At 43.2% G+C, this 16,308-nt stretch overlaps 1 protein-coding gene across 2 annotated transcripts in view; it reads left to right on the forward strand.

Annotated features, from left to right (window-relative positions):
- Positions 1–678: 678 nt before the first annotated feature.
- Positions 679–16,308, forward strand: part of TMEM47 (transmembrane protein 47) — a 294,768-nt gene continuing 279,138 nt past the window's right edge. Inside the window, exon 1 of one of the 2 annotated variants that reach the window (XM_069204611.1) lies at positions 679–1,433. In XM_069204611.1, the coding sequence (XP_069060712.1) occupies positions 1,214–1,433 (220 nt within the window). In that variant the 5' untranslated portion in view covers positions 679–1,213. The remainder of the gene's footprint in view (positions 1,434–16,308) is intronic. The other variant, XM_069204612.1, reaches the window with a different exon arrangement.

Below are 16,308 nucleotides of genomic sequence, written 5' to 3' on the forward strand. Positions count from 1 at the left end.
ACAACAAAATAATCACTAATGGTGCTTGGTGCTTTTTGGTGCCATTAAGTATCTCTGGATCTACTGGTTGGACTTTTGTTGTTTTGGTGTCATTTTATTTATTAAAATATTTCTGTTTTTCTAAGTTGGTTTCGAATTTTTCTTGTGCTGTGTTGTCACTTTAGTACTGTTTGAGTACTGCATTTAAACTTTACAAATTGCTTCTAAAGAAGCCTGACTGCTATTGGTCAAGCTACCAGAGGGTTAAGCACAGGTGTAATTAGTGACTTAAGTTGCTCACCCTAATAAGGATGGTGTTTATTAATTGAGATGGTCTCTTCCCCCTTCCCCAAATTTACACTCCAATTTCTTACACCTCCCAAATGTATTTTTAGGCAGTCGAAATAAGTTTATACCTAATGGGAGGCATAGTGGATGAGCCTCTGAAAATAATTTCCCGCCAAGAACATGCTACAAGCTGCAGTAAAATATACCGGCTGCATTTTTCCTGAAAGTAGCATCTATGATGAACAATGTTTGAGTTCTATTTGCCGAGACGCGTAGTTGTATTGCCAGCTCTGACCCTTTCGCATATTGACATACACATATCCAAGCAAGCGGCAAAATCCCAAACCTAAAAAAAAACCAGGGAATTCGTGTGTGCACGAACTTATAACTTTTCGGCAGAAGCTGTGAAATACTGCTTGTGGGGCGAGGCACGAGATGAGCCTGAGCGTGACAGGGGGCTCTGCCTGGTCGTGCGAGGCGCCTAAGCCAAGCAGGAGCTACACTGAGCTGCTCTCACGCTGTGTGTGCGGTTGTCATTTCTTCTGCTCTCCTCCGAGCAGCAGCGCCCATCTTGACGTCAGGACTGGGCCGGGCCCTCTCTGCCCCCTCGCAGTCCGCGGTGGGAGGATAGGCTGGAGGAGGGGACTGGAGCAAGGGGCAGGGTAGGCAGGGACCGGCAGTCAGATGCTGAGCGCGCCCGGGAAGGGAAGGCTCTGTCCCAGGCAGTGGAGAGCCGGCAACGCTGTTGCACCTGACTGAAGAGAGGGAAAGACAGGACTGGACCATCCGCATCTAGCGCCTCTGGAGATTGTTTGGCCTCAGACTGTTCACCGTGCTCTCACCCACCATTCTGGAAACGCGGTTTGCTGGCAGTGCCTCTGGTTGCTGCTGCCCCGGGCTGTGCCTCATCAGCTGTTCCTGCGCCTCCTGCCCCTCCGCCCGGGCCATGGCCTCCACTGGCAGCGGGATGGAGGAGGTGCACGTCTCGGTGCTTACTCCTCTCAAGCTGGTGGGGCTGGTGTGCATCTTCCTGGCTCTGTGCCTGGACATCGGAGCCGTGCTGAGCCCGGCCTGGGTGACTGCCGACCACCAATACTACCTGTCCCTCTGGGAGTCCTGCACCAAGGAGCTCAGCCACTGGAACTGCAACTCCACCCTGCAGAGCGGTGAGGGCCACAAACTTCTCCCCATGCGATGCGCGCAGCTGAGCGTGACTCTCTCCGTGTGTGTGACATGAACGCTCATTTTAAATTCACTATGCCCGTGTAATCTTGTGCACTCTGACTGGCCCCGTCTGCATCCATGTGCCCATTGTAAACACTTCCCATCAATATGTGTACGCCAATTTGTTTCTGGATGCCGCCTGTGTGCCCAGGACAAACATCACTGTTGTCTGTGTGTAAACATGTGTCCAACACACTGTTCTGTCTCTGTGACACTGTGCCCATAACCCTGCCGCTGTCATCTAGTCCCCATCTCAAAGGCATCAGTCTTTGGAGGTGCGTCTCAATGCCCAGCCAGCAGCCCGATCCCCGTAGCACTTTGCCTTATGTCTCAAACTTGAGCCCGCCCCAGCGCCGAGTGTGTTTTTAACCCAGTGGCAATCCCACCATCCCAGTCTGTAAACCCGTGCCAGTCTCGCGGGCCGCCTTCTCTTCTTGTTGAACCAGTCAATAACCACGTCCCCGTCCAAACGCCAGCCTGTCACACTATGCAAATTGCACTGCTCTTTTCTACCCAGAAACAACAAAAAGACAACTATGTCCTGCCTCTATCCGTTACACTCTCTTATCTGTCTCTCAATTGGTATCCATGCTCTTGGTAAAGTCTAGTAGGCACCAGGTTTTGCCCAGCCCCTCTCTGTCAGCCACCCCGTGGTCGCACGCGCTGCCAGCCTGCCTTGCTCGCGGTGTTGTGACACCGTCCTTTCTGTCTGTCCCCTGCGCACATGTGAATCTGCCTAGCTCCATCTGCGCGCCTCCCATTTTCCACTATCTGTACCGTTCTCTTTTGCTCTAAATACCTACAGAGTCGAGTAGGGAGTCTTTATGTAAGAGTTGGCGTATGTGTCAATATTCCGGAATGTGTGCTATGTATGGAGGAAGCACGCTTTTCCTGGAAATGCACGGTGCTTACACGCAGTCTCTTGACCTCGGGTGTTTACCGCGCAGTGCATTCATCTAAACATACATCAGAGGATGGATGGTACAGTACATGCGAAATAAGCCTGTTGACATGTTCTAACTTACATTATTTTTCGAGCTTATTACGGGTCCTTGGAGGCACCCTTTATGACTCAAACGTACCGTGCGCCTGGAAAAAGCGCAAGCTGAGCCCAAAATACCCGCTAAACTCAAGTGGCTGGGTTCACATTGGGCGATGCCGCTGAATTCCTGTCACCTCCGTGTAGAGGTGCGGGTGGTGTGGAAGGACCAGAGGCGGTAGAACTTTCTTATTTTATTCTCGATCTTTATTAGAGCTGGCATGATGCCCTCCTCAGGCAGAGCTGCCTTGGAGATGGGCTACAGAACCCCTTCTTTAATAACCACCCCCCATTCACATGCTTTCCAGCGCAGTGAGAGAAACACGCATTCAAATGCAGATGAGCTGGAAGAGCAAAGCGAATACATTTTCGCCTTTCATTATTTGGCTCTCACTTAACACGCCGGCACCATCCCGTGCCCCCGCGCTTCATTCCTCCACATTGTGCAGTGTGTTTGTGTTCTCCACCCTTCCTGTCATTAAGCATATTAAACGTCAAAACATTCGCTGCCTCTTTTAACACACGGAGGGTGACAGAGCATGTGTCGCATCGCACCAGAATTGCTATTCGTATGGTTTGGGGCGTAACGAGGCCCCTGTCGCTCTTGCGTGAGGAGCAGAGGGCCTCGGAGGGCCCTTTTTCCCCTAGCCAAAATCTGTGATATGTGGAAGGGCAAGGCCCCCTCGTGCATGAGTTTGCGTTACGCCGTTGTGTGTTCTGGCTATTGACGGGCAGATGTACCCTATGGATTTCAATATTTGCTCCAAATGGGGTGCTCCCGGAAGCTTCGAGTAAGGTTTACTTCACTGTTTCTGCTCCGCCGCCCTGCTACGTGTGCCTCGGTTTCTGAAAGAGGCTGTGTTCTCTGGCAATGACTGCATTCCCACAGGACTTTGCACCGAATTCCTTTTCACGTGTCACGTTTCCCTTTCCAAAGACAATGATGCGCTCGGTCATCACCTGAACACAAACCCTCCGCGTCTTTTCTTCTTTTCACCACCAATATCTTGTAAAATCTTTCTGAAAGCAACAATATAACTACTAATAACTAAGTCAACCAACCACATCTCTTCTACCATCGCTATTGAAAAATGTTTGATCTAATAATATAAGGGTCCCAGACTCGCCTCTCTTCTTTACAAAAATTAGTTGGATTTATTTAAGGACCAGAGGCCCCAGTCTAGTCGTGCTGCTTGCTCTATGTTCAGTGGCGGTCTGGAAAGGCTTCCTGGGAGCCCCCTCTCCCCTCCGTAACCAGGGGTACAGACAGACCCTGGAACAAAACTTAGGAGGGAGGCTTTTTCCCGGCTGCTCCGTAGAAATGGAAATTTATGGAGGAATGCGACCTCAAAAATCGAGTCTCCTTGGTAACGGCAGCTCCTCAGCCCATCCTGGTCCAGAGCCCTGCATCACTCGCCCAAAAGAAAAGAAGTGCGAACAGGCACAGCAAATGAGAAAGGAGACGAACAGCCAAAAAAGGCCTTTTACCGAGGTATTCCATCAATTTGCAGGGTTCATGGCACAGACAAGAGGCCGTGGCAATGCCCAACAAGCGTCCTTTAAATGTCACCTTGGGAAACGGGTTAGAGTTTATTTACTTTCTGGTCTGTGGCCCGGGCGCCAGTAGTCCTCCTCTCTTTTACTGAAATACAAAAGAAAAGAGAGGGCTGAATATGTGAATTATAGTGTATCTGGGAGTTTAAAATCGGAAACAGGAGCCCACTTTTGAGGCGCTACACACGAAGCACACACGATGTTCACAAACGGCGCGAATGCTTGGCACAATACACACACGTGCGCACGAGATGCGCCGTAGACAGTGACACGTGCACTCGCCCTTCCCTCCCTCTAGCGAGTTCAGCACGCAGCTTTCCCTTCAGTTCAAGTTTATGAATCTTTTTTGTCTCCCTCTCTTAAAACAGTCAGCTTCCCAAGCCAGCGCGAGCAGCCAGGTTTCACGAGAAGCTTCTGGATGAAGTAGGCGATTGTTTTCAGTGCATCGCATGGCTTAATCAGCCCTGCACTCTCCAGCCCACCTCCAGCTCTTGGCACACACACAGCTCTTCCTCTTGGGAACATAAAGTTGTCATTGTTCTGAAACTGCATACACGGTTGCAGTACCGTCCCTAGTAGTGAACGTGACAAATGTTATTAAACGCGGCATTTATTCGCTGGAAGATGGGGAAACCCGCACGGGAAAGGCTGTCAGGTGGCAGATAGACAGACAAGAATTTTGGGGTACAATGAACTGCAAATGAGGGGGTGCAGAGCGTGGTGGCAGGTGTCCAACTGTAGTATAACAAGGGCGTCATCGTTACTGTAAGCAAATAAAAAGTCCGCAAACCTTTGTTTAGCAGTAGAAAACAACATTAAAAAAACTGATTTTATTAGAGTGAGGTGCGCAGCTTATTGCCCCCCTTCTCCACCCTGTAGTATCGTTGCTGTACCCCGGGTCCAAATATAGAGTCAACGCGCACTTAAATTGGAATCTATAGGTCCAGGGCCTTTATTGGGAGTTTCTTAAATTGGGCTCAATTGGGAGACACAGCTGTCAGTTCTGGATTTGTTGGACGCGCAGTAAACAGTGAAAATAAATCCAGCCACCAGTGCAAGTTTCTTCAGAAGAAATCATCGAGTGTTACTTAATGGTCGCAGTTTGTCTCAGTGCATTATTCTCACAGCGAGCGCCCCCAGCGGCACAAACGAGAACAGGCACACATTTAGGGCTAAAGATCACGCAAGCCTGTATTCAAAAACCCTCTTCGTTAAAGTTTGGTCTTCATCCAGCTGCTAAAAAACGGCAGCCTCCGTGCGTTCACTGCCTCGTATCCCACACGACAGACCAACCTCCAGGGACTGTCATTTTGAAGCTAGTGCTCCTTTTTCAAGTGGCTTCAGCTTTCCATCGTCACTTACGGTATTTTGAAGGTAAATGAAACGAGAATATTCTCTGAAAATCAATGTTTTCTGCAATAGCTATATATGAAATGATTTTAGGTGTCTACACGAGCCACGTGGTTGTGACGTCACTTTTATTTTGGTGAAAAGGGCTACTTAAAAGCAATTGTCCATAGAAGATAATGTGATCTTGCGAACACACGCCTTCGAATTGAATATTATAAGCTGTTATGAGTAATTTTAAAAGAACGCTTAAAAATATATTGCGTATACCCTGCTTGCTAGCAACCCATAACATGCATCGACCTTGGAAGGAAAACGCTTTGTTCTCAAGGTTAACTCTCCCCTTCCAGTTTCCTTAAGAACCCGATATCCAAGCAGTCTTTATGGAACAAAATTGCCTGCTCAGAAGCATCCCTCCTCATGGGAAGATGTGGATCATTGCTTTAACTGCATTGCTATTGATGTGTATTTGCAAATAGCTCAGCAAGAGTGGTAGTCGGTACCTCGGGCCTACGAAGAGGCCGCCCAAGCACAGCTAATAGAATTGTGCTCAGTACAAAATTGCAGTTAAACAGGAGTGAACATCAATGCTCAGCCCCACGATTAAGATCGAAGGCCTTTCATTTTATGATAAAGTGTTGGAATAAATCACCTGGGGGGGGGGGTGGGGGAGGGGGGGCGGTGTAAGCAAAAAACAAACTCGAGACCAAGAAAATCCCTACATTATTAAGGTGAGCAAAGCATCCATGTGCATGTAATATTGGCACTGGGCTATGGATGTGTGTTTGTGTCTGATTTGACATTTAGGGACAGATTTGCTACTTTTACATGTAAGGCAGTACTGCAACCAAGTTTATTGGACTGTGTTGCGCAAGGAGGAACACACACCACAAAGTTATATCTACTGAGACTGGCCTGCTACTGCTGTCATCCCCTGTGCAAGACTGCCTTGTGCGATGGCCAGGCACCATCCATGGTGCAGGGGTGAATGTGAGCTCTGTAGCAAAGGATTTGTACTGTAGCATACACTTTCAGTTCAAATTGCTTTCTCTAGACAAACTCAGAAGGATCCGTGCAATGGATGTGTGCTGTGTACTTCAGCACATATGCAATGTGTGCGTTTTTTGGACAAATGAAAACATTTCTCCTTGTTAATGCCTGCTTCGTGGAAGTATTACGTTTTGATGCAAAGTCCTGTCTGGCTATCTCAGTAGGTCGAGCTTTGTGTCAAAACCCGTGGGTGTTCACAGTGATACAACCAAATAATGCTCCATTAATGCCTCTTCAAGGCAAAATGATGAAAAGCAGAGAAAAGAGCTTATTTCTATAAGAATAAGTCGCAATGGAACACAAATAGAATGGTGTTACATTACGTCACTTTGCAATGGGCAAACCTTAGAAGATTTGGGCCGAAAGCTCTCATTATTAGAGGCCTTTAAATCCCGATTTGGGCGCATACAAGGAGCAAACCATGCAGGAAAATAGCAAAAGAGTGCTGCTCGTGTATTAAATTGAGAAAATGCTAAGCTTGTGTCACACCTTTCCTCACTGTTTAAAAAAAAAAAAAAAATTCCATCACCTTATGCCATCTGACTGCATTGTTCAATTTCCAATACCATCTCTGATGCTCTTAAACGTTGCTAAGTCCTCCTTTGTGAGAGTTACCAAGTGTTAACTTCAGCTGAGCAGCAAGCTGTTTAGTACCTATCCATCCTAAACACATAAACGCAGGCCATACAGTCTAGCGGGCCAGCGGTTTCTCTACTTCAGTTCTTCGATGGACTTAGATTGTAGACCTCTAATGCACATGAAACTAGTTGATGGCAGTATTTTATACTTTCTGATTGACTGGGCCATTCTTAGAATCCCTTATAGATCCTCTTTCTGAGTGGAGAAGTAATGGATGAGCTCCAAATATGCATACAAATGTAATCTTACTGCGTACAAAATCTGTACCCGTACTTTGTACATACAAGTCAAACCCCATGGAATTGCCAAACAGGACCAGGCTTACTGTTCACAAACCCAGACTTAATTCCTGATTCTCTGAGGTTTAACACATATACTTACTACCTGTTCTGAGCAGATAATAAATCTATGCATCTGCCTTAGGGTGGGGTGGGGAAGAGGTAAGGGTGTGTGCGGACAGGGGAGAGAAAGGAAAGGTAGATTCTAGCAGGGGTAGCATTGTATGTGCCTCTAACCAGAACAAAAATGGGGAATGAGGCTTGGCATCCACTGCATCCACATACACATGCCATTTTCCTGGGTGAAGCTACTTCCTGGGAAAATTGCGTCCAGTGTTTCCGTAGCTACGGAAAACCTGGAGCGGGAACAGTGGCTCTGAATCAGGTGGGGTTTTAATTCCCTACCCTAATTCTGCTCCACCTGGCTCATAATTTGGGCAGTAGAGTGCTAATTTTATTAGCATAAACATTTAGCCTCTCTCTAGTCATTCTTTTTACTTGTTATCTATTATGAAGGAAGACAATGTGGCTGTAGAATATGGGGTGAGAATCTCCCATTGACATTTGTTAAAAGCATCCATTTGAAGATGAGCCGAGAAAATGAACCACCACAGTTAAGTAATTGCACAACAATCCAAATTTTTATTTGAAAACATTAACACACATGAAATTTATGTTTTCATCTTTCAGTTTCCACATGGGCCTTTAGACAGATGTATTTTTTTTTTTTTTAACGGTGTGATAGTGGTTTAATGATGAATTGTAGTCAGGACCTTACGTGGGAAAACATGGGATTCTCTAAAAGCAACACGGTTAAAAAGAATTACCATGAATCCTTTCCAGGAGGCATGGCCTATTTATTAAAGGCATGACGCAAACATGTAAACTAAAGTCCTGTACCTCACACAACATGCCATTCGACTTGTATTTGAGTGCCTCTCTGTGAGATTTCTGAAATTGCATTCCGGTACATCAAACAATAACAGAGATACATCTAAAACAAGACAGACCTTTCGGTTTTGCTAAAGCTTGTTATCAGGACTAGATAAATGAGTAACTATTATATTGTTATGTCAAACTGAAAATATTTTAGTTATGATCATGTTAGACTGTGAATGAAAGATTACTGAGGACTGTTGAACAGGCAGTGTTCTTCATAGTCTCGCAATAACTTCGGTTCTCCCCTTCATGCCACTTTCCTCTGCAGCCTGTGTAAGACTCACAATTATCTCCCCACATCTTTCTGAAATCCTCCATCTGCATACTTGACACTTCATCGCTTTCCTCTTCTGCATCCTCTTTTCTTTCTCTCCTTCTGCACATACGCCATTGCATCTCCTTTACTTCCCCTTTACCCACACACATTCACCTGTGAGCAATTTATTTTCTTTCATGCTGTCAATATTTCAACAACGTTGCACCCTCTTCACACACTTTTGCATATACTCACAATTAGAAGTGACACATGTCACCGTTAATGCGTGCTCTGCAGAGGAGCCAAGGATTGGATGAGCATGTACTCTGGGCAGGTTTATTTCACACTGACAGGCACTGTGAGAAACTTGCACTGCTTTCAAGCTTAAGCACCACAGCTATTAATCATGGCCCACCTAGAACCTGAGCTCACACATACACCTACAGATGACCCAGATTGCAGTATGCACAATACAACGTTACCCTGTGCGTAAAAAACACGACAGAAAAAGAGCATCCTGGAAAAAGCAAATACTCTGAGCGAAATAAATGAAATAAAACGTGAAATTGAAACTGGAGCTACTTCACTGTCCTGGATTACCTTAATGGTTTTTACAGTCAGTGTTCAGATACCGTAGTTGAGAAATCCGTTTGTGTTTTCCCTGTAAGGACATCAGTATAGGGCCCGATAAGTGTCTGTTTCAAAGTCAGTTTTTAATTGCCCGGTCTGGGACCCCGAGGGATTCAATCCACTTAAAGCACCCAGTGTAGAACTCTGACTAAGTTAGGACTTAATTATTTCACATAGTGATTACCTCCAGTACTAATTTGGAGATTTATGTGGTTACTCACTATTAACATGGCTACAACTCTGGCCAGAGAGGTACAATATCCCTGCACCAAAATTCCAAATCTACCCACATAATTTATTAAGTATTTGGTGAAGATTGGATTCCTGAGAGTCATGACTCCCTGGCTACCAAGTAGTTGCAATAGCATATTCTCCATTCTTGAGGCCGAAAGGCACACACTCCGCCAGGCGACATGGTTATCCTTTCAGTTATATTCTCTTTTCTGCCCTTTCATTGGTTGATTGGACTGAGAGCTCCCTGAGTACATCCCTTCACTCCTCGTACTGCTTCCAATAATTTAAAAGCCAGTTACAGGGCTGTGGGACATTACACCTACTACATAGAGGTGACTGTAGTCATATAGAAAAGTGTAGGATCAACCTTTTGACATAGCTGCTGAATTTGTAACCATCGGCAGGGGAAGTTGGCGCAGATAAGGCAGTTGCTGCAGGGCCAAAGAAAAGAGAGAGGAAATTGGAGGGATTGTCGGGGGGTTGTGTGTGTGATGAGACGTACACGCACGTACACACCCACAGGTGGTTTATTCATTCACTGATATTGAATTAAGTCATTGTGAATTAAGTCATTGAGATTCTTTTAGTTGGCAGGTCTAATGATATGGGCAGGTTATACTAGTATGTCTCCCATGATATTATTTAGAGGGATATTATGCAAGGCCTTGGCCATATTAATGCACTCTTAGACATAATTCGTGGCATGGCATGCAACAACGACATTTATTTCCAAATACCTTTAATCCTATCATTCACAGACTGGGGCGGCTTAGCAGTACTGCAAAATCTGTCTCTCGGCCTATCTCTTACTTGCTGCTGTGATCTGTGTCTAGTTAGGCAATCATCCGGTGGCTAAGCAGAGCAGCTGCTGTAGTAACACATGTGTACCCATGAGTGTCTGGCGCAAGGTAGGCACATGTTATTCTTATGTATTTTCTGGGAAAAACTATCTATCTATCTATCTATCTATCTATCTATCTATCTATCTATCTATCTATCTATCTATCTATCTATCTATATCTTACTACAGGAGAGGAAGACAGAGAGAACGAGACCGTGATCACACACTTCGGTCAAATGTAGACAACCCAAATTTGACTTTATTAGGTCCGCTGTGGTGGAGTCAGTTTCTGACCATATTAAAAAAAAAAAGACAGGCAAAAAATACTTGCAAAGTTATAAATACAAGACAGTTATGTCACGTGCAATTCGAGAATATGAACTGGAAGACGTTGTTGAGGCTCAGATGAGGCTGATTGATGTCGTGTGAGGGAACTAATACAGTTAAAGATGCAAAAGTAGAGTCATCGGTATCAACATGTCCGGTTATGTACAGCAATCGAGGAGAGGTTCTGTACGCATCTTTTCAGTAGTCTTGGCACTTCGTCTGTCATTTTCAATTAAAAAAAAAAATAAAAGGGACAGAAATCTAAATGAGCATACATTGCACACCTGCACTTGAACACACCCAAGTAAGGCACCCTATCCACTTACCAGGTGTGCAACTTGCTCTACGCTATGCTGTGATGTATCTGCACCCCTAATCCTTCTTAACATTTAACACCAAATGGATGCAAATATGTTGCCTGATTAGTCCGGAATATCGAGTGGCTACAAGATTGAGCCCAAAATATCAAAAATCCAAAATATCGAGGACAAGAGTGCATAGAGGTAATTGTAGATTTTCTTTTGGTAACTCCACATCTACATATCTTCACATATTAAAGAAATATATATAATACATGTATACTTATAGACTTATTTATAGAAAATCTATACATACTAACCTATCAAAACTTTGGTCACAATATTTTGGTCACGATGTTGTAGCTAATTGATATTCCATCCACAGCAAATATTTAATTCTACAAAGTCTTATGCATATAATTTACAGGGATGCCGCATTTTTAGGGATTTGCCTAGTTCCATACAAATGCATGTATATTGTTGATTTACTACCATACTCACAGTTTTCCTTACATAATCCATCATAATATCTGCACTCCACAGAATCCCCTAGAGAGCAAGTGCCCAAAATGTGAGAAAGTACATTTTTTATTTTCTCCATCGGAAATACAGCTTCTTTGTAGTGACCTCCTTCCCATATATCCACTAGCAAGATGGGGTGCACCCATGCCGTACCCATCCTTAAAACACTTACATCTGCCTTGGACAAAGGTAACTTTGGAGTGTTGAAAAATATCAGCAATAAACTTTTGAGTACTCATATGTTTACAAGTTTGAGACTATTTACCAGCTTGTACAGGGAAATGTTCCAGAAACACCCCTAGCCACTTTCCCGAGTTGAGTTTTACTACATCAGACTTAGTATTTCTCCTTTGAAAGCAAAATTATTGGATATCCTCATTCTGTGAATCAAAATCCGGGAACTTCCGCCCCAAAATATTTTTTTTCAAACATAACTCTTCCTCTTATGTGCATGGATACTTGAAGAATCAGGCTAGGGACCTTAGAGACTGTTCCCATCATCTGTACCCTAGGATGCATCATAAGGTGGTATAATTTCAGGTTTCATTTACTCCGATCCACATTAATTCAAACTGTGATAAATTGAACTTTTTAAATGTTTTTCTGTAGAAATTGCCTTAACATGTTTCAGTACATTAGCCTGTTGCAAGTTAATGCTTATAAAACTGAGGCTGAAGTAGAGTATGTTAAATTGGGTCTGAAGGTATATGGATTTATTGTGGTCTCGCAATCAATAGATATTGATTCTGAGTTACGTTGCCAATGGGAGCATCAGGTGTTGTGAGAATCAATCCATGTGGACATTCAGGAGATGGAACAGACATAGATGGAGGCAGTTCAGATATCTGCTGATTAGTTCATTGTCTGTGTCTTGGCTAAAGAGAGCTCTGTTTGCAAGGGCAGTCAGGAAATAGATACCTCGATTGGTTAGAGATGGATAGTTTGCCAAAGCAAAAAACCTGTATCAGGAATTTTTTGAAGGTAGCTATTAGAATCCTTTATTTTTTCTTACTAAGGAAAATATTATATATGAATGCAGTCTATGATAAACAACTTGTGCTTCTTTAACATTTACATTGACAGAGTCATTTGTCTTTGTACGCAATGTAATGTCACCTCAACAAATGGGTATCATTTTTCTGGTGTCATTTTGCATAATTCCCATCATTTCACATTACACTTTACATGCAAAATGCCAAACATTACACCTCATCACACAATTTCAAGTCCATACAGGTACATAATTCTATAACAGGAACAATGCAAATGAATGTGAAGTGAGTTGCTGCTGTTTCCAGCACAAGTGTTTTTTTCGCTTTCTTTTGCTTTTTTGTTTAGCTCAAAATCTGTTTTTGCATCCAAAATGGATGAAAAGACGCATTTAGCTCTACGACGGAGCACTGCAAGCCAGATTTGTAAATCACATAATTTTTCCAAAACTTCACATAATTACGTGAAAAGAAGTTATGGGAAGTTCACACACAAAACACCTCATAATACTTATAGGAAACCTTTAGCATCACAATAGTTAAATCCATTTTCAAAACTTTTTGTAATGTAATTCAGAGATTTTAGACACATAAAAATATCTATGGAAGTAACTGCAGTCAAGTTGGACCATAACATTTGTTAGATCCAGAAACAGACATAGAGGCCTTTCAAAGCCAACTTAATTTACCAAGAGTCACCTAAATGGTAGGTAGAGTTTATGAGAATGACCAATAATGTGTTTTTAATTATGCCATCTCATACAAGTTAATTAAACAGTATGTATCCTGAACTGGCTGTCATTTTCATCATTTCATTTCTTTCAGCACTCAGAATTTTACCTTGCGTGGTGAGTCACCATACACACTTATAAGAAACAACAGATATACACACTGGATATGCACAGGCATAAAAGGATATCTGGAAAGACAGAAAGTTCAAAACATTCAGTGCTTAGTACCTACAAGTCTTCCTATCTTTCCAGTGAATCAAAGTTCTTAGAGAATTGCCATCAGGTAGAGTCCAGACCTTGTCCTAGTACAGAGCAGGCACTATAGGCATTCTGGGAATTCTTGTTGAGGACAATGAAAGTGGTGTTTGGATCCTGAATCTTAAAAAATGTCTCGGTCATTCCATGCTGTTGACCATCACTTTCTCTTTCAGTGTTATCCAGTGTCGAGGTCATATCCCCCATCTTTGAATGCGCTTGTCTTTTCCTGAAAGGAAGACCCAAGATAAGACCATCACTGTGCCCAAGCCATTGCTGCACCCCGTAGATTGTGAAGTTCTACACTGTCCTTGCTGTCTTCACTCTTAAATATGAAACATGCGATAATTTCAGTCTCATCCTGTTGTTTTAGTTGTGCATGTATGGCAACAATACACACCTTGACATAAACTGAGAGGGAAGAGAGAGGCCAACACAATCAGGTTCCATACATTTATGAAACTAAAAGATGATTGGCTGCAAAGAACAATCATAAGTATATATATAGGTTTTTAGACAATGGTTTTAGACAATGCTTGTTTTCAGGCAATGAATATAAGCAAACAAAAACCATTCACAATTAAAAAAAACATTGTTAGTAGCCACAATCAGATCAATTGGCTTTTTCAATGCTTGTTTCACCATGGAAATTGTGTTACATCTTCCCCCTTCTCACTTTCCTTCATAGGACCTCGTTGTCTTTATTGCAGAATGCTTTTTCTTGTTTCCGAAAAACACAAGTGAACTGCAAAGATCCCAGAAGGTTGTTTTGCATTTTGTTTTGAACTTGAATCAAATTAATTATCCATATTTCTCCCACACTAGTTTTAGACTAGTCAAGAATTTCAGGCTAGTATTTCATGTTTTATTACCTTTTTCCAGCCTGTCTCTAGGAAACGCACACCGTGTTGGTTGAAGCCGTTTCCTCTTGCCTTACACTCCTTGTAATTTTAAAGCAGCTCATTATATAAATCTGTGCTTCAGCCACGTTTCATCATATAAATCTGTTCTTCATCCAATTTAGCTGAAAACTTGTCAGTGTCCAAACATGGGCTGTGTTGGTATGCAGAACAAAACAGATTACTTGATTGATGCGGACAGTTCTTTTAACATAACTGTACACTGTTGCAAAAAGCACATCTGCTATGCACATGCCAATGTTGAGATACCAGGCCTACGTTGAAGAGTAATATAAAAGAAGTCATTACTGCTTTCTTCTACACCATCTGTGTTGTTTTCCTACTTCATAAATAAAACATATTTCAGAAACAACAGTGTTAAAATGAGAGATCTAAATAGTTTATGAGATGCTTATATTTAGAAGTCACTTTTCTATGACCTTGCATCTCCTATTGATCTGTGACTCAAGGTGACTGTGCAGGAAGCAGCATACACGAAAACATAAGGTTGAAATGCTAACCAACCTTTAGTGTATTCACTGCCACTAAAGATTTTCTTTTTACTACAATTGTTTTTTATTTCTTACAAACGCTTTCTGAACTGTAGTCAGTGTTACCCTCTCCATGAAATGACGTGTGTGACAAAGTTAGAGTTAAACATTTTGAAATTGGTGTTAACACTTATCACTTTCTCAAATGCATGAAATATCACAGTTTCCTTTTGCTGCATATGTTTTTTCATATGTTATGGCTGTACGTGTGGGAGTTGAGAGGACCCAGAATTTGTTTTAAATAAATTTGTAGTTAGTTTTCTCCCCCTTCAAAGGCTTTGGTGTTTAAAAGCTAGAGAATAAAAACTACATGTACAGTAAAATTCAGGATGTTATTGTGATATTATTGTAGAGCAATGTAAACTATTTAGTTTATTCAACAAATCAAAAATGGTAAAATATTGAGCACCCAAATAGGGCCTGGTTCACTAAAGATTCCCCCCCCGCTGAATACTGTTTTACGACTGGCATAATCCAGGAAGATGGCCCTGATTTACAAGTGGTTTTGTCATGATTTAACGAGTCGCGGCTCGCTCCTATTTAAAGGGGCAGGGCAGGTGCGGCACACGGGGAAGAGGGGGAGTGGGACAGTTAATATAAAAAATAATAAAGAAATAATCTTACCTCCTCCATTGCTGCTGCTCCCCTGTCCCTTGACACTCCAGCTGCAGGCACAGGCTCCCAGCCTGCCCTGCTGCCAATCCTCACCTGCTCAAAGCAGCATCAAGAGAGCCCTCTGCGCATGTGTGCTTGGCCAGCCTGTGACGCCTGGCAAACACACATGCACTCTGAGGGTAGTGCTCTGTGCACTCCGCTCTGAGGCTGTCATCCCAAGTGCCTCACCCCTTTCACCACAAAGGAATAATAAAACTAGTTTATTATGCCTTTGTGTTAAAAGGGTTGCAGCTTCTGCTGCTGGCGGGGGGTGGGGGTAGAGGGGGTTGACGCTCCACTGCCCTTATGGAGGAGCCGCCCCTGTATATAATACAGTCTTAATATTGTCTGAGGCCAGGAATACATCTCAATACATCAGGTTGGATAGTCTTAAGTCTGTCTCACACCAACAAAGACAGTCTTAAAACGGACCTAATTTATAATAAAACATTCATGTGCCAGGTCCATGTTTGCAGCAAGAAGACTACCTTCAGTCTAGAGAACTCCTTAGTAAATCTAGACTTCAATTAATTTCTCAGATCATCTTCCAGTCTTGCCACTGATAAAGCTGTTAGGTCTACTCTGTGGTTAGTTTGAAGTAGTGGTACACTGTTTGAACCATAGGCAGAGATGGAGGTTGATGTATTTGACTTGCTAAGTAAAGGAAAGTTAAGAATCAATTAGTATCCACTGGTTCAAGGACTCCTGGGAGAGCTGAAGGGTACCAAGTTGGGCTTGGTTTCTCCCAGGGGCAGGACCTCGGTTTAAGCTCCTTTCACACAG

This window comes from Pleurodeles waltl, chromosome 8, assembly GCF_031143425.1.
Source record: "Pleurodeles waltl isolate 20211129_DDA chromosome 8, aPleWal1.hap1.20221129, whole genome shotgun sequence".
NCBI lineage: Eukaryota > Metazoa > Chordata > Amphibia > Caudata > Salamandridae > Pleurodeles > Pleurodeles waltl.